General features: G+C 33.4%; 7 protein-coding genes across 7 annotated transcripts; 5 read left to right on the top strand and 2 right to left on the bottom strand.

Annotated features, from left to right (window-relative positions):
- Nucleotides 1–109: 109 nt before the first annotated feature.
- Nucleotides 110–4,954, bottom strand: LOC106108126 (raf homolog serine/threonine-protein kinase phl). Its single transcript, XM_013289215.1, has 7 exons — nt 4,256–4,954; nt 3,657–3,848; nt 2,980–3,104; nt 2,254–2,371; nt 1,530–1,628; nt 800–941; nt 110–297 (listed from the first exon to the last, which is right to left on the bottom strand). Exons 1-7 carry the CDS (start codon nt 4,907–4,909, stop codon nt 125–127), a joined length of 1,503 nt encoding a protein of 500 aa, XP_013144669.1. The 5' UTR covers nt 4,910–4,954; the 3' UTR covers nt 110–124.
- A 512-nt stretch (nt 4,955–5,466) lies between these two features.
- Nucleotides 5,467–7,782, top strand: LOC106108127. Its single transcript, XM_013289216.1, has 6 exons — nt 5,467–5,972; nt 6,169–6,357; nt 6,482–6,575; nt 6,827–6,916; nt 7,094–7,349; nt 7,435–7,782. The coding sequence occupies exons 1-5, from the start codon at nt 5,763–5,765 to the stop codon at nt 7,324–7,326; spliced, it is 816 nt and encodes a 271-aa protein (XP_013144670.1). The 5' UTR covers nt 5,467–5,762; the 3' UTR covers nt 7,327–7,349; nt 7,435–7,782.
- Nucleotides 7,783–8,120: 338 nt separating this feature from the next.
- Nucleotides 8,121–10,029, top strand: LOC106108047 (U3 small nucleolar ribonucleoprotein protein IMP3). The gene is made up of 4 exons (XM_013289124.1): nt 8,121–8,440; nt 8,976–9,187; nt 9,327–9,502; nt 9,919–10,029. Exons 1-4 carry the CDS (start codon nt 8,304–8,306, stop codon nt 9,940–9,942), a joined length of 549 nt encoding a protein of 182 aa, XP_013144578.1. The 5' UTR covers nt 8,121–8,303; the 3' UTR covers nt 9,943–10,029.
- Nucleotides 10,030–10,240: 211 nt separating this feature from the next.
- LOC106108046 lies at nt 10,241–11,636 on the top strand. Its single transcript, XM_013289123.1, has 2 exons — nt 10,241–11,140; nt 11,433–11,636. Exons 1-2 carry the CDS (start codon nt 10,589–10,591, stop codon nt 11,589–11,591), a joined length of 711 nt encoding a protein of 236 aa, XP_013144577.1. The 5' UTR covers nt 10,241–10,588; the 3' UTR covers nt 11,592–11,636.
- Nucleotides 11,637–12,254: 618 nt separating this feature from the next.
- Nucleotides 12,255–14,189, bottom strand: LOC106108044 (RNA-binding protein 45). The gene has a single exon (XM_013289121.1). It carries the CDS (start codon nt 13,941–13,943, stop codon nt 12,441–12,443), a length of 1,503 nt encoding a protein of 500 aa, XP_013144575.1. The 5' UTR covers nt 13,944–14,189; the 3' UTR covers nt 12,255–12,440.
- A 268-nt stretch (nt 14,190–14,457) lies between these two features.
- On the top strand, nt 14,458–17,302 carry LOC106108117 (cap-specific mRNA (nucleoside-2'-O-)-methyltransferase 2). The gene is made up of 4 exons (XM_013289204.1): nt 14,458–15,208; nt 15,291–15,476; nt 15,584–15,704; nt 15,892–17,302. Exons 1-4 carry the CDS (start codon nt 14,717–14,719, stop codon nt 17,175–17,177), a joined length of 2,085 nt encoding a protein of 694 aa, XP_013144658.1. The 5' UTR covers nt 14,458–14,716; the 3' UTR covers nt 17,178–17,302.
- A 266-nt stretch (nt 17,303–17,568) lies between these two features.
- On the top strand, nt 17,569–18,535 carry LOC106107752 (nuclear pore complex protein Nup205). The gene is made up of 3 exons (XM_013288753.1): nt 17,569–17,726; nt 18,087–18,247; nt 18,398–18,535. The coding sequence occupies exons 1-3, from the start codon at nt 17,708–17,710 to the stop codon at nt 18,533–18,535; spliced, it is 318 nt and encodes a 105-aa protein (XP_013144207.1). The 5' UTR covers nt 17,569–17,707.
- Nucleotides 18,536–18,759: the final 224 nt, after the last annotated feature.

Raw genomic sequence — 18,759 nt, forward strand, 5'->3', positions numbered from 1 at the left:
CCAACCTTTTGTACAAATACATTTAAAAGTTATTATTTGTCTCAATGCAAAAGAAAACATTTAAATAATTATTACGATTAAAATGATACACCGCTAGATTCCCCGATAGTACCTTTGAATAATTTTAAGTAATCAGGCAATGTAAAATAAATACAAGATGATTAGATAAATACAAGTATGTGACCTCATTTTTGAATGCCTGCAGCTGCGCTGGAGTGGGTGTCTTCACGTTGAGCGTCTTGACTGCGACGGGCCCGTGCCAGTGCGCCTTGTACACTGTCCCGAAGCTGCCCGAACCTGCACCACAATATATACAATGTTTTTAAAAATAACCCTACTCAAAAAATTCCCAAGGCAATATGACCAAGACCCTCCAGATGATATAAATAAGTCAAACAATATGTTAAAATTGAATAGAAAAAACAAAAAAAAATAATGTTTTTGTTGCAACACCAACATAAAGGACAAAATGTAAAAAAGCGTGTATCATTCTCTATACTGCTATATGAATAAACTGTGCTTTTCCGACTCCGATTTTATTACAAACCAAATAATAATCAGTCGACTCTCTAAACATGGTCCTTCGAGTCGGATTTGAACCAGTGAACTTTGGATGTTACGATTAACAAAAACTACGAGCTTACGATAAAAGCTATCAGCCTTCTCCAATAACTTCCAGAGAATGTGGTAGCTAAAGAATGATCATGATAGGGAAAGGACGTGAAATTCGTTCTACCCGTCTGACTAGAGATTTTCTCCTTATAACTATGTATGTATGGGATGTGTATTAGTTGTATACCGATACGTGGTCCGATGAGTATCTCGTCTGCATGTATGACCCAGTCGTCGTAGCTCTCGCGCGGCGACAGCGCGTGCTTCCACGACTCGTCCGCGGAGCGCGCGCGCGCCCGCCGCGGCCGCAGCGTGCCCGTCGGCGACGCCTGCGCACAACACTTACACTTACTTACTTTAATACTTATTAAATACATCGACTATTTTTATATATTACTCAACCGCAAAAACAATGAAAGGTAGTTCATTATTATTATAATTATTTTCAACTAGCTTTGCTCCTCCGTCTGCATGGACTTTAAAAAAACATATGTAGTCTATTTTTTCTTTTAGACTATACTCTACATCAATGCCAACTTTCGTATATATAATATTAGTATATTATAATTTTAACTTTTTACAACTAGAATAAGAAAGAACTATTTTTATCTTTTTTATTCATTGACGCTCATTTTGGAGCAATGGCTGCTGAATTAAAATGCTCTATATCAGGAGCCGAAATACAACAAGTTTTGTTAAAGGATAACAAAGAGTCTGGCTAGGAGAAGAGAAGGGCAAAGTGCCCCCATAACTAAATAATCAAATATCAATTCAAATTCATATGAACAAATCAAAACGCAACATAACCTAAGTCGACATATTTCAGAAGGCATATTATAAACGAGTCTAGACCGAACAGATAATAAATTAGAGGAAATAAAAATAGACTTAACACGGCTACTATTAGAGTTACTTACCTGTGTGCTGTGACTGTGCTGCTCTGCACCCTTGTCCTTATCCTCCTTGTTATGTCTGCCCGATGTCAGATATTTGTTTGACTGTGGCGAGTTGTTAGTCTGTACAAATACAAGGAAATACTTAAACATTTCACAGCTATACAATAATTACTGCTATAAGCAGTCATCGGCTCACTACATATTCCCACAGAGGGACTTGGAGCCTATCCTAAGCTAAGACCATAGTCAACAGTGACCTACTGCAGGTTGACTTCACTGATCTTTGAATTTATTTACAGACTAGCTTTCGCCAGTCGAATTAAAAAAATATAAAAATAAGTACCCTATGTGTTCTTCCAGAATGTCCTCTACATCTATACCAAATTTCATAGATATCTGTTTAGTTGTTTAGGCTACAGACTCTAACAAACATCCATCCATCCGTCTATCCATCCATCCATCTAAACCCTCGCATTTATAATATTAGTAAGTATGATATGTGCTGCAACACAAAATTTACTCTCAATATGAATGTTGGATAAATGTACAAATAAAAATCGATAAAACGCATGATGGGTTTTAAAAATCGGACCTTCGGATCACAATTTAAGTTTACGCCTAGACTATCAACATCCTACAAGAACATGACAGTGATATAAAAATATGAAAACTTTTGTTATTGCCAAATAAATACTTCTACAGTAAAGTTTAAACAGCTAGTTCAATATTATAAAACTTGGCAGACCTGATTGTTTTTCCTCTGGTGTTCAGCGAGGGTGATGGGACGCTGCACCATGTTAATGCAGACATTGGGGGCCGAGTTGGAGCGGTCCTGCTGGTTCAATGAGCGAGGGTGTTGAGACCTGCAAACATTTGAAACAACACATGAGTTAACCAAAACATTGGTAGTATTCACTTATTTACTTTATTACTATTAAAAACAAATTAAAGCATTAAAGCCAATAGACAATGCAATATTTTTTTAAATTTCGTTGTTGGTCATAATGCAATTAAAAGCTATAAAAGCATTTTTTTTATAATTAATGAATACAAACAGTGCTAATAACATAAGTCTACAGTGAGAATATTCACCAATGAGTGTCAAATTCCTTCAACTTCTTAGCGATAGACCTGCACATAGCAATCATTATGGCTATATAATTGTCCACTTGCGTAATCCATACTAATGTTATAAAGAGGAAAGGTTGGTTTTTTGGATTATTATATGTATTTTAATAATTTAAAAATTACTAGGCTGACTGCAAAAGTTTGTTTATGACAAAAAAGCTATGTTGTCGCTTAGTAACCATAGGCTATATTATGTGTTTATGCACAAGTTTTTAAAAAAATAGGTAGCTTTAAAAATGCATTTATGTTAATTACGGTAAAGTATAATGCTGTAAATATCTTTAATGTACAATATTAGTGAGTTTGGTTATTTCTAGTTGTTAAAGTAATGAGTTGCACTAACTTGCTCTGGTCAGGTCTGTTCATCATGTGATGGTATCCAAAGTGGGAGGGGTAGTGTAGGATGCCCGCCTGCGTCTCCGGGTTCTGAGCCAGCAGCGCCGCATAGTACGTGTCTGTTACACGCATCTACAATACAATAATATATTGGAACTATAATATCTAAACAGTAGATAATAGTGCACATTATAAAATTAATTTATATCACACTAGCTTTCGCCCGCAATTCCATTCATGTGGAAGTAAGCAAAACAAAAGTGAGCATCCAACATGTTTTTCCAGACTATCCTCCACATCTATGATAAATTTCTTAGAGATCCATTCAGCCATTTTGGCAACAAACTCTAACATCCATCTATCTTAACTTTTGCATTTATTTTATTATCAGATGTATTAAGAACATTAAGATTTGCATTGCAGAGTATTACACAATAAACAAAAATGTAACCCATGATTCACATGACATTTTTTTTATAGTATAAGGTAACAAACACTGCCAACTGAATTCATCAAAATAGTGAAATAAATGCAACCTTTAACCAATAGAGGAGGGGACAGTTTAATAAATATAATTCAATTGCATCGTCACCTCCTTCAGGTGGGATTGTGGTCAAGCACTAGCGTAACAAATAATAAAAAAAAATTAACTCACAACAAAATTATAAACTTTTATCTTTATACCTGGTGACATATGCTGGGCACTTTGTCTGCACAGCGCTGGTGGAACTTGAAATTGCACTGCGAGCAGTAGAAGCCATTAAATAGCAACCGTCTGCAGCACTCGCAGAATGCCAGTGTGAAGAATGTCTTCCTTGTAAACTGATGTGACATGTGGGACATTATCGGCAGCTTGTCCAATGTACGGACTGTTACCTGATACAAATTGTCTCTATTACTATACATTACAAATGGCAAGACACCGGTATATGAACACTATTGATGTCTCTTTAATTCAAGGTGTATGAGAGAGATGGCAAGAACCTTCCCATAAAAAACTTACAATAGCTGGCCTTTTTCATGGAGATTCTGACAAACATCTCTCTAAATAATTACACATATAATATTAGTAAACAAATTATTACTTGAACCAGAAATGGATACTTATGTTTCCTGAAAAATTATATTGACAATATTTATGCAATTTTTCACATTATAAAATATTTTTATAGAGTTCAATTAAAAAGTATCTAACTTTGCAACATTTAAGCCTTAATAGATATTCACTATGGTTATCTGATCACTTTGTAGAATTGCAATTATTAAGATTCTTCAACACATACCTCAACAGCATCAATCATTGTGATGTCAACATCCCAGGGAATCACTTGGCTATTGCCTGTCCTCACCACTTCGCACATTTCACAAGTTAAATTACGTAGCTTAAGCGCCTTAGAAAGCGCCTTCCGCAGAGTCACACCTTCCTTCACCTGCACACTCGTACGCTGCTGGTTAGGAAGGTGCGCCCGTAGGAACACCTTCGGCTGCCTCGTAAGCGTGTCATACTTCTTCGAGTCATCCTGTAAAGAACACTCTTCACTCCTATCCGGCGACTCGGACAACAATTCCCGTAAAGTCCCTTCTAAGTTATGCAACTTCAACGTCAACTCCTGATATTCAGATAAATACAACGGTGGCGGGTGCTGAAAACCAGCAAATTTCGCGTTTAGTGCATCAATGTTTTCACGGGTCACGTTTATAATACTACGAATGTTCCTAATTTCATATGTCGGGTCCGCTACGTCGTCACTGTCCGTCGATGTCGACATATTATCACTATTGAGGGATAATGCAGGTATATTTCCATTAATTTTTCTTGAACAATTTTCTTTCTCTCTAGTAACTGCCATTTCTTTTCTTTTTTTATTTTTTCTTAAATTTTCTCCGCGCCGCGCACACTCGCGCAGGATAGACAGGTGTTGTTTGTTGCCATTCATTTAATTTAACGTTAGCAAAATAAGAAATGAGTCCCAATGTATATCTTTGCTTATTTGAACATATACGAATTGTTGAGTGTGTGGCAAATAATGATGAATTTATTAACAACTAAATATTATATTGCATTTTCATGATATTATTGGTACATATTTAGAAAAAATTAGACATATGCATAATGTACATGTGCACTGCACTGAAACGCTTTGTTGACCAATTTTCGCGTTGAGAGTTGAGATCAACGCATAGAAGTAATAAGTACTACGTACAACAGGAATGAGTTCTATCTGTACATGTTGCAGTTAAATAAAGGAAATAACACCGTATGCTAAGGGAATAAGAGTCTTGTTGCACGCAAAAAAGAATTGAAATCTAGTGAGAGTTGCCAGATATCAATCCTTTCGTTGTTTGTAGAAAAATAGGTGATTGATGTGATGTTATGAAGTAAAAACATTTACTTCTAAAATATTTGTCAGTATTAATAATAATTTTTTACCCACATATTAAAGCCATATTATTTGTTGCTTCGTGTAAAACCATATTAACGCAAAAAAAATGCGATTGGCGTACAGGTTTTCTTTTATTTGTTTGAAATTTGGACTCCTGAACTGACAACTCCATATGGCATCCCGATTTAGTTAGTAGTTTGACTTCAGTTTGACTTGACTTGCTCAACGGGTCAGATAATACTTACAACTTACAAGTATCATATGACAGTTGTAATTTGGTGAACTAACAGTGTCATCTTGAAAACTCCGTATTTTGAACAATGAGTCCTTGTCTCCTTGTAGGTCTATAAATTAATTTCTGTTTTGCTGTGATTGCTTGCTCCTTTTATTCTATTACTAAATAACAATGACTGAACATATAAGCCGGTCAAAACACGTCTCTTTAGAGCAGTTAAAATCTCTACTAGATTTCATGGGACAACATATTGAATTTGCCACTGGTAATTGCCGTTCTTTAGAAGCTCGAGATACATCGAAACGTTTGTGGGACGAGTTAACAAAAACCTTGAACAACTGCCAAACGGGCACTAAGAAGACTTCAGATGGATGGAGTAAGGTTTGTAAGACTATGGTATGTTAAATAGCTTATAAAGGTCAAATATTTGCTTAAAAACTCTGACACTATAAGACCGATCTAAGAACTTTAAAATTATTGTATTAAATATAAAATGCACTCTTTTTTTTAATACTACAAAAAACCTAAATAACCGTTCTAACATTACAAGTGGAAACTAACTTTGCTGTTCTTTCAGTACTGGAGTGATTTCAAGAATAAACTAAAAAACAAATTTACCATATTAAATAAGAGAAAGGGGTCAATGTCAAAGAAAGATATAAGCCCATTAAGTAAACTGGAAAAAAGAGCTCTTGTGATACTGGAAGCTCATTTTGAGAAGAAGAAGGATAGAAGAAATAGTGAATTCGCTAACAATGCAATATCTGTAACTATGATGTTTTTTCACTTAATTTTAAGTTAAGCAATCTCAAAACATCAAAATTTAAGGCTGAATAAGATTTATCTTGTCAGTAGACTCTTGTATTAGTAACCCATTAAGTCTGTTCCAGAGTCAAATACCACCAGAGGTTAAGATAGAATCTTATCAAGATGGTTTTAGTGAGTACAGTAAAGCTCAAAGTGAAACTAGTGATAGACTTTCAGGTAAATTAAAAAAATTGATTTGTTTTATAATAAACAGTCTCAATATATCAAGCAAACATTTTGCATCTCTTAATACTGCAAATTTTAAGTTTATGTAAAGAAGAAGAGTGTAAAGTTATTTTCTTAATGAATTTCAATCAATGGGTGACTGTTAGTTTATGTATTATTGAGTATTAGATTTATTAGACTAAAGAATCAGTACATTGGTTTAATAATTTCCAACTCTCTAATTGGTTTTTCTTTTGTTTCAGACGGGGATAAAGTTGATTGTATAGACTCAAATAATGAATTTGAAGACAATGAAGACTCTGACCAAAATTCAAATGAACCTCTTATACATAGTATGTTAAAATATCTTTATTTTTTTCTTTTGTTATTTCATAGATTTCCAAATGTCTTTTTTTACCAAGCTGCCTTAGATCAGCATGGTAAAATAAAGGTCTAGTCAACAGGCCATTATTCTAAGAAGACTGTTGATACCTATATTACTTAGCTGCTATCTGAAATGTGTTTTATAGATCTCTACCCAAAATGGTTGATTGAAGTTGAGAAAAAACGCGCAGAGGCTGAACTGATACGAGCAAGAGCTGAAGAGCATAGAGCCAGTGTGTTCACCAAAAGTGCTGAGGCAATGTTTCTGCAGGCAGAGGCTCTGAGGCGCTTGTCTGAAGCTGCCACCACCCAAGCTGAAGCCATCACACGGATAGCTATAGCGTTGGAGAATAGACATAGGGACAATATGTCAATATGATTCATGATCTCTTACATGTTATGGTAAATGGAAATTACATACTATGCCACTTTAGTTTTCTCAAAGTGCAAGATGAATTGTTGTCCATTAATGTGTTTAATTTTAAAGGGTTCTGTGGATTCCTGCTTTGGTGCGATGTTAGATGGCATTCTATTTCCTGCGCACGCGCAGCACACATTGGTCTGAAGTGAATATGCCACCTACATTGTAGGTTGACGTCGAGTGGTTAACTCGTTAGCCCCGGTGTCGATGCTCCAGACGCAAGGATACAATATTTCTTTCAAAGATTTATGTATGGTATAGTTCGACAAGGATCTTCTGAGAGTCGGGAAATATATGAACTAACTATGTCATTTCGACAGCGTCATATTTTAACCAATGAAGAAGCAGCTGCTATAGGTTTGATGTCACCTATTTTATGTTTTTGAAATTCCCAAAAATAATAATAATTATAAATAAGTACTTTTATTTACCCAGATTATAACGACTTATAAATATACCAAACATTACCTATCAATAATGCGAGATGTCACTTACGGTTCAATCATCATCATCATCATCATCTGTATCAATAACCTAAAGTTTTATCAATACTATGTATGTATCAAATAAAACAGTAGAAATTGCACTTACTAAGGTTATTGTTGCAAAAAAAAATTTAAATACCGCATAGGACTCTTCCATCTTCAGTTGACGGTTCCTTTTATTTTATCAACATAGTTTAAAGAATTTTCATAAAAGTTAGGAATTGTTTTGTTTACTGGCAACTAAAAAAGGTAGTAGGTGCCCCTTGTTTGTCAATGTCAAAAAACTGCCATACGAAATGTGCGCATGTTTGTTATGGTTATTATTTGTGCATTATTAAAGTTTATTTAAATAATTCTACTGTAGTGCATTTTAGTTGGTTGTATTGCATTTTTTTCTTATATTACCTTAGTACCTAATTCATCGATTATAAAATACAGTTTGTGTAAAAAATGGTACGGGCACTAAAATTTCATGAGAAAAAGTTACTGAAAAAAGTAGATTTTATATCATGGAAGGTTGATAATAATTTAAACGAAGTGAAGGTGATGAAAAAGTACTTCATACAGAAGCGTGAAGACTATACAATGTAAGCTTTAATACATTACAAAACATTAATTTAACTTTTATACCTTGATTGTTTCAGTTACCAAACCACAGTCATAATATAGAATGTCATTATATTAAAATATACATTCTGATAAAAAATCTCTGATAGATTTAGGATGCTTTGTCTGTTAAAGACATACATAAATTAAGTTCAGATGCATTTTATGTTTACTATATTATACTTTTATTAGTTTAGAGTTTAGATGAATTATTGTTTATGTATCAACATCTGTGTTGTTGAAGTTATATTCATTACATATATATGACTATATAGTCAAGGGATTAAAACATTTTTTCCTACAAACTTAACATGTTTTTATAAGATTTTTGTGACTCTGGGGACATATCTGGAAATTTCTTGAATTATGTCATTGCAGCTGTTTATGTAACACTTAAAATAACAGTTTGAGGTTCATTGTCTAGACACTGTTTTGTAAGATCAAATAAATAGTGTAGCAATTTAAATAATTTTATATTTATTAAACTCTTTACTTAATCTAGTTTTATTTTATTAGGTACAATGTGCTCGCTAGGGATATAAGAAATATTGCCAATAAAATCAAAGATTTGGATGCAGGATCAAACTTCAGAACAATATCAAGTGGACGTCTTTTAGAGAAGTTGTATCAAATGGGACTTATACCAACGCGATGGGATTTAGCTCTAGCTTCAAGTGTCTCTGCCAGTTCATTTTGTCGGCGAAGACTGCCTGTTGTCATGCTTCGAAGTAAGTTAACAGGTTTTTATTAATAAAAAGAAATTAAATCTAGGTATTTATACCTTCCATCGCTGTAATGTGATTGTATTAAGTGATAGAGTACTGTAAACCAGGAGTTTATAAAATACTAAATAAGTCTTTTTTGTAGATAAAATGTCAGAGAATTTAAAGGAAGCAACAAAATTGATAGAACAAGGTCATGTGAGGGTTGGTGCCCAACTTGTAAAGAACCCATCCTTTCTTGTCACAAGAGCATTGGAAGATTTTGTCACATGGGTAGATTCTTCAGCAATTAAGAAACATATTATGGAGTACAATGATATGGTATGTATATTTTTAAGTAAATAATTACTGTTTTTATATCATCGTCAGCCACTGAGGGGGCTTACCCTAAGTCAGGAGTGACTTGACTTTGGTCAACCATGCTGCCTGCAGGTTGCACAAATATCTGTGAATTTCTGGGCCGATATGTGCAGGTTGCAGCACAATATTTTCCTTCACAACATGTGAAATTCGAAAATTGGAATTCACATTGGATCATGGTGGGATACAAACACAAGACCTGTAGACTACAGAACAGGTGCTTAAACTAATGAGTCATAGATGCGGCCTTCTTTCATTTCTTGTAGCTATTTTTGAAAATTGGATATCAAGCCCAAACATCACTGGATGTTAAGGTTCAAAATTATTCATCAATAAAAAAATTGTCACACTAATGAAATCAATTTAATTTGTTTCAGAGAGATGATTTCGACAATATATAGTAAACAGAACTTATGACATCATTATTAATATTTTTAAGTTAAGTTTAAATAAAGTATGCATAAGCTGTTTTCGTGTTTATTTCCTAATTATTTTTTTGAATTCATATCATGATTTTAAGTTTAACTTTAATATTACAGCTAACGAAGATTAGAGGCGCAAACTATGTAACCTTGTTTTTACATTTATTTAAAATGGTATTTTTAAAAACTGCTTTTCATTCGAAGTATCATAGTAAACGGTTGGTATTATAGTACACGGGGTGACCATACTACTCTACTACTTTCCCATTTTTTTCATAACAGAAGTATTCGGTTTGATACTCTTTGATTAAATGAGTTATCTATGGTTTAAAACGTCAAATCAATTTGTGGCTTTGCATACTCTGTCGCCCTCTTTAATTTTCTCTTGATTTATTGATTCTTTCGTCACATCAAATAAGCAAAATAAAACGGCGAAAAGCTTTGTAGAATCGTAATGAACTAATTCTTGAAGTTAACCAACTCCCTGTTTCTCGCCGCTAAAAAATCTAAGGTAGATGGTGAACACGTAAAAACAAAAACGGTCGATCAGTTCCAACTGAATTGATATTTACACTGAAAGGTTCAAATAATATATAAAACTTCATCTTTTAAAAACCATACTAAAATGAGTTACAATTACAAGGAGGATGCCATGGCTTTTTCTCAGTATTTGCCAAATGTGGTCAAGTTGGACGAATTACAAAAAATTACCCAAAATTTAGACCACGAACTTGCTGAATCTCAAAGAATTATGAAAGAGATCAGAACTATGTTTGATGCCGCCTCTAAAGTAAACGTTTCACAAGTGAACAATAATAAACAGAATAAAGTAACACATACGATTACTTCGGAATTTCTAGATGCGAGTGTTCCAAATTTGATTATGTCGGACATGGAAAATGTGTCCGAACATCAAACTTCTGAGGAGGAACTGCAATCTGTAATAGCGGTTATGAACAATTATGCTGAAAATCTGAGAACGCAAGTTACAAGTTCACCATCACAAACCCTTTGTGGAAAATTTGAAAAGTTAGATCTAAAGGAATATGCATTAAATTTTGATCAACTTGCTAAAAGTTTGGCCAACATAAAGTTTAGTAAAGATGTTAACAACAGAAACCCAGAATTGGAAGCAAAGTTGGCACAGCTGTGTGAAGATGTTCATTCATTTACTCAGGTAAAATACTATATACTATACTATACTAGGTGCTGCTGGTGATTTTTCCCGCACAGAATTTAAAAAAAACTTATTAACCTATGTATTCTAAACTCTACATCTATCGAATTACATCAAGATACTGTGTACTGCTCTAGAGATACCTTCTAATAAACATCCATTCATCTAAACTTTCACATTGATGTTTTTAGTAAGATTTTGTACTATTTGTATGACTTTTATGAATGTTAAACTGGCTATTCTCCTATATAGTGTGTATTCCTGTATCTTAATGTATGTTATGTTTTTTTAGATGGTAGAAACCAAAACAGCTATAAGTGAATGCAACAAAAATTGGACAGATAATCAAAAAGGAAGCGAACAGACAAATGCTCTATGTTACGATGAAACTATTAACAAATTACTTAATGGAATAAATGAAGTAACATATCTTTTAAAGAATAAACACTGAACTTTGCAGACATGTCTGGAAAGTAACAAGTTTATTGGCTGACAAAAACAACATTTAAATAACAGAATCTTGATTGTAAGGCCAAGCTTAACTCCAAATTACATTCATATTTTGTCATCAGACAGTAAAGCGGTGCTTACAAAGCCATTTTCAAGATTCATTTTGCTGTATGAGGATTCGACTGAGTGTAGAAGATTGATGTTATTCCCAATTGTCAAACCTGATAATCAAGTTAAGATGATATTTAGACCCTTATTATCCTTTCATAATGATTAAATAAGCAAAAATGGTTTGAAATTGAATATTCTGTCTACTATGAGCAAGTTATTTCTATAGCTTAATTTCTAAGTTTTTATTTCAATTTTGTACCGGAAGTATAATAGTTATTTTTCATGAAATAATTTATTTAATAAGATTTAAATGAAAAGCTTTTAATCTAACTTGGTGAAAACGACTTCTAAATGTATAACCCTGTTAGAAGTACTAACTTAGCAATTAATTATTCCTATAATCAAGCATAATAATATAAATATTATAAAAATATTAATATTTTTAAGACTTATCAGGTTATTGTAAACACTGAGAATGTCAATAAATGGATTATCTAAAAATAGTCAATTCTTTTACTTGTTTATTTTTATAGTAAAATAAATATAAAATAAATAAAAAAAGCCATCAAATAAAGCAAAATAGTAATTTGGTAAAAAATAGAAAATAAAAAATAATACAACACAAACTAATTAAAATGAGTGAGAGATAGTCATATAATACAAACTAAAATTAACAATAAGGTAATTTAAATAGAAATATTATGCTGTCTGTACTTATGGTCGCGTCATGCTTGTCTCGTTATTCCGAACCGTCAAGTCTTATTCTCTTTCTGTCTATATCATTGTCTCTGTTATCATTTTGTTCGTCGTCATTCATTCTTTGATCGTCACTCTTTGTAGGCTTTTCATCAGCCTCCATAACTTTTAAGCGTATACCACATACAACCGCACCATTTAAACATTCTATGGCTGCCTGCGCCGATTTCATAGATGCATATTTTGCAAAACCAAATATTTTATTGGGGAATGTTGAGACATGTATAAGGTCACCAAATCTACTGAACACATCTCTCAATACAGAGCTAGGGGGAGGCTGAGGCCTACAAACTATAAAACATCTTTGAACCACTCGGCTTGCATTGTTTGCCAAAGGTTGGGGCGGAGGGAGGGGGATGCTACAGTAATTCATATCATGTTCATGTTCCTCGGATATTTCAGAAGTACAAGTAACAACTTTAATTAAAGTGGATGCTTGTGCTATCGCATCCGCTAGTTGCACTAAGTTAGGAGAGCCAGCATCAATAGCATTTTTAAAATTATTGACTATACTACTCAATTCTGCTGCAGCTTTATTCAAAGGATTCTTATCAGGCCAGACTGTTAATATTTCCCCAGAAGGAAATTCAAAATTATTAAGCTTGTCTATAGCCAATGCAGCTGCTTTGTTATCCTCATATGTGATGTTGGACTTGCACACACCATTATATGTATCCACGGCATATTGACAATTTTTCATTCCAGGTACAATATTAAACAATTGTTCTATATACCGTTGAGGCACAGCAGGGAAGCATTTAACATTTACTCTGTTGAAATCAAAAGGTTTATTTAATGTTACTCCATTTAGAATATCTCTCTTACTGTCATCTCTTTGATGATAGCGTTCTATATAGTTGTCCCTACATGGAGAATTACTTGAATGATAGCTATCCATCTCCAAGCTATTCCTACTTCTTTTTAATTCCTCCTTAGGAGTTGCAAACATAGGTTTGTACTTCCTGTCACATTCTTCATAAGCCTTTGCAGCGTCAACAAATGTTTTATATTGAACATAGGCAAATCCCTTATTGGTTTCAGTTAATTTATCCTTTTGCAAATGAACCGATTCCACATGACCAAAATTAAAGAAATGCTGTTTTATTTCACTTTCAGTTGCCTCTCTGTGGACTTTAATAAACAGCCGCGTATACCTATCCTCACTGCAGCTGCTGGCGTCATTTCTATTCACAGCAACCATCACTTTAATAGGCTTTGAGTCACTTTTCAAGGTTTTGAGATGCAGTTCTTGAATGGCCAGAGCTGCTGAAGAAGTTTTATTAAATTTAATGTAAGCTACGCCTTTGGATTCGCCTGAAGTGCGGTCCTTCGGTATGTATATATCTTCAATGGTACCAAATTGCTCAAAGTACGGCCTTAGGTCTTCTTCTCTGATTTGTTTGCCACAAACAACAAAAATCCTGGAATGAGGAGGCTTTTCCTCCTTTCGTTCTTCATGTCGTACGATTTGGTTCCAAGTGCTCATTATAGTCCGTAAAGTTTTCAAGTGTCGAGTCAACAGTCAAGTCACGTTCACAAAGTACTTTTCTGTGCAATTATTTGTAAGCATTTATTGAAGAACGTCGATGTCAGTATCCCTCCAGTCCGATAACGTCTTTTTGAGTAATTTGATTGTAATTTAATTATTTTTAAGTTACTTTCATCCAAGTTTGTAATATTGATATTACAATTTTCTTACGTCAAAGTGATCAAAAAGTTAAGTTTATTTGTGGTTGATTTTGTTGAGTTGTTTATTGTTGCCAAATAGTTGCTACAGATTGCCAAATGCCAAATGATACATGGAAACCGCTTTCTAAAATTATTAAAATTAAATTGTTATTTTACACTGTATCTTACTTTCTCCTAGCAAAAGTTTTTCAAAAAAGACAAACTACTTCATTGTTAGTTGTATCAAAAAAATTTAAAATATTTTGTTGGTTTGTAAATTACAATTTCCGAACAATTTCTAAGTTATTGAATTTTAGCTGTCATCACAAAACTTTGACAATTTGACAAGCATCTTTCTTTTGTAAACATTGAGAACCATTTAATTGATTTCTGGAAATGTAAACCTGAGAAGAATGTAGCATAAAAGTGTAGGAATTGTAATTTTGCTATATTTGGGCTTTGAATTATTTGTGTATAACGGCTAACTGTGTAATTCTCGTAGCCTATTTCGAATTCAGTGAAAATGTTCTCAAAGTACATCACCGACATTTATCTACAATAATACGCAATTGACTACAGTAATATTAAAATATGTATCCGACTATGGAAAATTTCTTAATGCAATCGAGGCAGAAGTTGTACAGGGGCGAAGAGTTTGAAGACGAGTTGAATGATTTGTTTAATAAAAAGTTTAAATTCCGCTTTAACAGTGAGTGGACATTGCCGCCTGGCGATACTTGGTTTACTGATGCACCTTGGAAAGTAAAGGGTTTGGAATATTTGAAAAGTCGTTTAAACTTCCATAAGAGTCAACTGAACGACTTTAGCATTGAGGAATGGAGTAGTCACACTCGGCGACGCAATCCTGCCGGCGAGGTTTGCTGGAAGCTTAGATGCCTGGTGAACCCCGAATTTCTCACGCAGGCCTGGACTAAGTTCTATGAGTGTGCTTCAACATACAACATTGTGCCACCAGAGGCTATTTCGGACATGAAAATGGTGTCATTACATCTCTGTGAAGCTCCCGGTGCATTTATTACATCATTAAACCATTATTTAAAGCTACATCACCAGGCTATTGATGTAATTACTTTTTTACACTAAAAGTATTAATTTAATGAAACTTTATTTTGATTCTATGTAATAATAAGTTGTACTGTTTCAGTGGAAATGGGTAGCAAATACTCTGAATCCATATTATGAAGGCAACTCATCATCAAACATGATCAGTGATGATCGCTTCATGTTCCACACTTTAGACAATTGGGACTTTGGTGTTGACAACACTGGCAATCTGATGCATTGGGAAAATTCACAAGCTATTATCAAGAAAGCCAAGTCCTTAGGCAAGGTAAGACCCATTTAACAATGTAACCTTTGTTAATACATCTTAATTTTCATCTATACTTAGTTGAAAGGAATATATCATTATGTGTCATAAATTGTATAATTGTGCAGGTGCTGCTAGTAACTGCCGATGGATCAATTGATTGTCTCCAGAAACCTGATGCCCAAGAAGAAGTTACTTCACCGCTCCATTACTGTGAAATTATAACAGCACTACAAGCATTAAGCCCAGGTATAGTAATCCTTAGATATTTGCAGCTCTTAACTTCATGTGGCCTGCTGTGAAGCACACATTTATTTTAGCAGAAGGGTACTGTGCAGACCATCAATGACATTAAGACACCATGATATTTGACTTTATTTGGTTAAATTTATCACAGTTAAGATAATAATTTTTAATAATTCCCTTTCATTTTCAGGTGGAACATTAATCTTCAAATTGTTTACTATTTTCGAACATTCCACAGTGAACCTTTTGTATCTACTTAATCAGTTGTTCAAAGAAGTAAACATTTATAAGCCAATAACATCCCGTCAAGGGAATTCTGAGGTGTATGCTATCTGCATGCAATACAAAGGTTTAGATCTGAAACCTTACATACCAATATTACAGAGTGCATTTGGAACAGAACTCTATTCAAATAAATCATTGTTCCCACTTGAGAAAATACCTGAATCATTTCTAAAGCAAATTGAAGAATGCGCATATTACTTCTGCTCGATTCAATGTCATGTTATAAACAATAACCTCCAAGCATATCTCATGCAAAAGAACATAGCTCTACACAGGGATATGAAAAAGATCAGGGCCATTGTAGCTTCTGAGTTTATTTGGAAATACAATCTCAAACCGATTAGTAACAATCAGGAACTTTTAAAAGGCACACTACATGAAGAAAATAAAATAAACACAAATCCACGATACCATAGAGGCTCGTATACCGAACGACAACTGTACACAAAGATGTCATTAAAAGAAAAACATAAAAATTTGAATATGTTCCTTCAAGCTGAACTTCTATCCAACCCAATGATACATATCACAGAACCAGTTAAATGGATGACTGGAGCGGAGTCCTCAAAGATAGATGTCGTTTTCACATATGGAAAACCTTTGCTAAAAGTAAACAGTTCAAAGTTCATATTTGTCCCTATCTACAAACTTTACCAACAGATTCTAGCTGAGGAGGAATTCAAAGAGATCATTCTCTACAGACCCGCTAAACCAAAAATTGATCCTAGTCTATTAGGACCTGAACCATCTAAAATTATTACACTACCCGAGTTCCAATACAGGGAGAGTTACAATGTTTATGAGAAGAATTGTTTTAAGACATTACTGAATGGAATGCGGGAGTTACTGGATGGTGAATCAATTTTATTGCAGAATTTCAACACATTGACACATTTCAATGTTAGTATTGTCTATATTCTCTCAAAGGCGTGTTTTGAAAAGACAGGACTCACTTCTTGCGGAAATATCATTCTTAGCAAGTTGATTAACAAAAATTGTTTAAAGTACATGGAATATATTGACGATGAATGCAACAATATTCGTAAGGATGAAAAGAAGGATGTGTTGAATTGCCTCCCGGTTCAGGTGACCAACTCCGAAGATTTCTTCAGTAACATAGTCTTCTACAACAATACTTTCTATAGAAATAAATGCATCGAATACTTGGAAAAGATTAAACAATCTTTATAAATGTATAAATATTTCTTATATTGTGTATTCAATGTGTAGAGAGTATTTTTTTAATTGCTTTTATTCTTGTAATAAAACCTGTTATTGTCTTCTAACAATGTGTATTAAAGACTTTCTGAATGTTTCACGATGTTTTTTCTATTTTAAATAAATAAAATTGTACTTCTTAACACTGCAAAGTATTGTCTATTTTATTTTATGAAAGTATTCTATACGACGAATCATATTAAATTGCTTATAGAAGGAAATCGACGATGTTTAAATGAATGAAATTCAGGCTTTCTTATTACATTTTTTTAAACCGGAAACGGTAAAAATAAAAATAACCGTAGAACCAAAGACAATAGAAGGAACGCCGAACTTTCATTTTCTATTGCAATTTGAACAAACTGTCAGAATCAGAATGTCACATCTCAGTTCAAAACAATTGCTTATAAACTGGTTTATTTGATAAGTATATATTTTTACTGTACCTAGTGATAAAATAATCAATATTTGTTGATCACTGTGGATTCCAACCGCAACACAAAATGAATATAATAAATGAAGGTAAGAGAAGTTTTTAATTTCTAACCTATACTTAAGATTTTGGCGGCTTTGTAATTTCACATTGATTTTAATAGTTAAAACAAACAATGGCCACTAGAATCGTAACCTTTAACAAAAAGGATAATAACTGCACAATTATATATGCTATTTCCTTTGAAATAACAATATATTTGACACCATATAGTATCACCTTGTTGAATACCTTGGCAATATGTATTTGCAATTTAAACTAGTAGAGTTCGGATATAAGTCAATTACTTACTACTTACAATAACTTTCCATACATAAAAGTTCTATGTATAAATGTTTGCCAATTTGTGTTTTAATTTGTCCAATATTTAATATTTTATTTTTACATAGGAACTACTATTGAAGATCTCTGGACACCATACAAAGAACTAGTATCAGTGGTGGAGGGTTACTTGGCACATGAAAGTGGAGGAGCTCCATATGCTGTGCACACATTTGAAGCTGTATTAAGAAGGCACAAACAGACATTCCTATCACTCTTAAAATATCCTGTAAGTTATGACCAATGTAAAACTTAATTACTTATAAACTCTTCATAATTTGTGATAATTTTTACATGTAAAGGTTAAAAATATCAGAACGGTGAATATCTGGGTCTTTTCAATATTGTGAAGTTTTTTTAATAATTGTCTTGTTCACAGCCTAAAAATCCAACAAGCAGAGAAGAAATCAAAAGAGGTGTGACAGAAGGAGTCAATTTACCAAGCGTGGGCAGAACTTTGCTGTCCAAAGAGCTTGTTGATGAAGCAATCATAATATCAGGTATTACAGAAATTTAAAACCTATAATGATGTATGAAAAAAATGTTTATACAGCCTAAAACTATCTAAAATCATAATGTTAAATGAAAACAGCTTTATTTCATAGGCATGAGATGAGATCTAGGCCAGTAGTTGTTGTCCCTGGCTATGCCCATGTCTCTGCTCATTACATTGCTCTGAGTGTAAATCTATTCACAAATACCTATTGATTTTTACTTCAGGTAATAATAAATTGTGTATTT

Source organism: Papilio polytes, unplaced genomic scaffold, assembly GCF_000836215.1.
Source record: "Papilio polytes unplaced genomic scaffold, Ppol_1.0 DF821845.1, whole genome shotgun sequence".
Lineage (NCBI taxonomy): Eukaryota > Metazoa > Arthropoda > Insecta > Lepidoptera > Papilionidae > Papilio > Papilio polytes.

Bases quoted from the DNA above. Each gene is read 5' to 3' on its own strand.
- LOC106108044 (XM_013289121.1), bottom strand. From the start codon at position 13,943: ATGAGCACTTGGAACCAAATCGTACGACATGAAGAACGAAAGGAGGAA.
- LOC106108126 (XM_013289215.1), bottom strand. From the start codon at position 4,909: ATGAATGGCAACAAACAACACCTGTCTATCCTGCGCGAGTGTGCGCGG. The intron at 2,372-2,979 runs GTTAGTGCAACT...AAATGTTTGCAG, and splicing joins AACAGACCTGACCAGAGCAA to GTCTCAACACCCTCGCTCAT. The intron at 942-1,529 runs GTAAGTAACTCT...TGTTGTGCGCAG, and splicing joins AGCACAGTCACAGCACACAG to GCGTCGCCGACGGGCACGCT.
- LOC106108047 (XM_013289124.1), top strand. From the start codon at position 8,304: ATGGTACGGGCACTAAAATTTCATGAGAAAAAGTTACTGAAAAAAGTA. The intron at 8,441-8,975 runs GTAAGCTTTAAT...TTATTTTATTAG, and splicing joins AAGCGTGAAGACTATACAAT to GTACAATGTGCTCGCTAGGG. The intron at 9,503-9,918 runs GTATGTATATTT...AATTTGTTTCAG, and splicing joins TTATGGAGTACAATGATATG to AGAGATGATTTCGACAATAT.
- LOC106108127 (XM_013289216.1), top strand. From the start codon at position 5,763: ATGACTGAACATATAAGCCGGTCAAAACACGTCTCTTTAGAGCAGTTA. The intron at 5,973-6,168 runs GTTTGTAAGACT...CTGTTCTTTCAG, and splicing joins CTTCAGATGGATGGAGTAAG to TACTGGAGTGATTTCAAGAA. The intron at 6,917-7,093 runs GTATGTTAAAAT...TGTGTTTTATAG, and splicing joins AAATGAACCTCTTATACATA to ATCTCTACCCAAAATGGTTG.
- LOC106108046 (XM_013289123.1), top strand. From the start codon at position 10,589: ATGAGTTACAATTACAAGGAGGATGCCATGGCTTTTTCTCAGTATTTG. The intron at 11,141-11,432 runs GTAAAATACTAT...ATGTTTTTTTAG, and splicing joins ATGTTCATTCATTTACTCAG to ATGGTAGAAACCAAAACAGC.
- LOC106108117 (XM_013289204.1), top strand. From the start codon at position 14,717: ATGTATCCGACTATGGAAAATTTCTTAATGCAATCGAGGCAGAAGTTG. The intron at 15,209-15,290 runs GTAATTACTTTT...GTACTGTTTCAG, and splicing joins TACATCACCAGGCTATTGAT to TGGAAATGGGTAGCAAATAC. The intron at 15,705-15,891 runs GTATAGTAATCC...TTTCATTTTCAG, and splicing joins ACTACAAGCATTAAGCCCAG to GTGGAACATTAATCTTCAAA.
- LOC106107752 (XM_013288753.1), top strand. The intron at 18,248-18,397 runs GTAAGTTATGAC...TCTTGTTCACAG, and splicing joins TATCACTCTTAAAATATCCT to CCTAAAAATCCAACAAGCAG.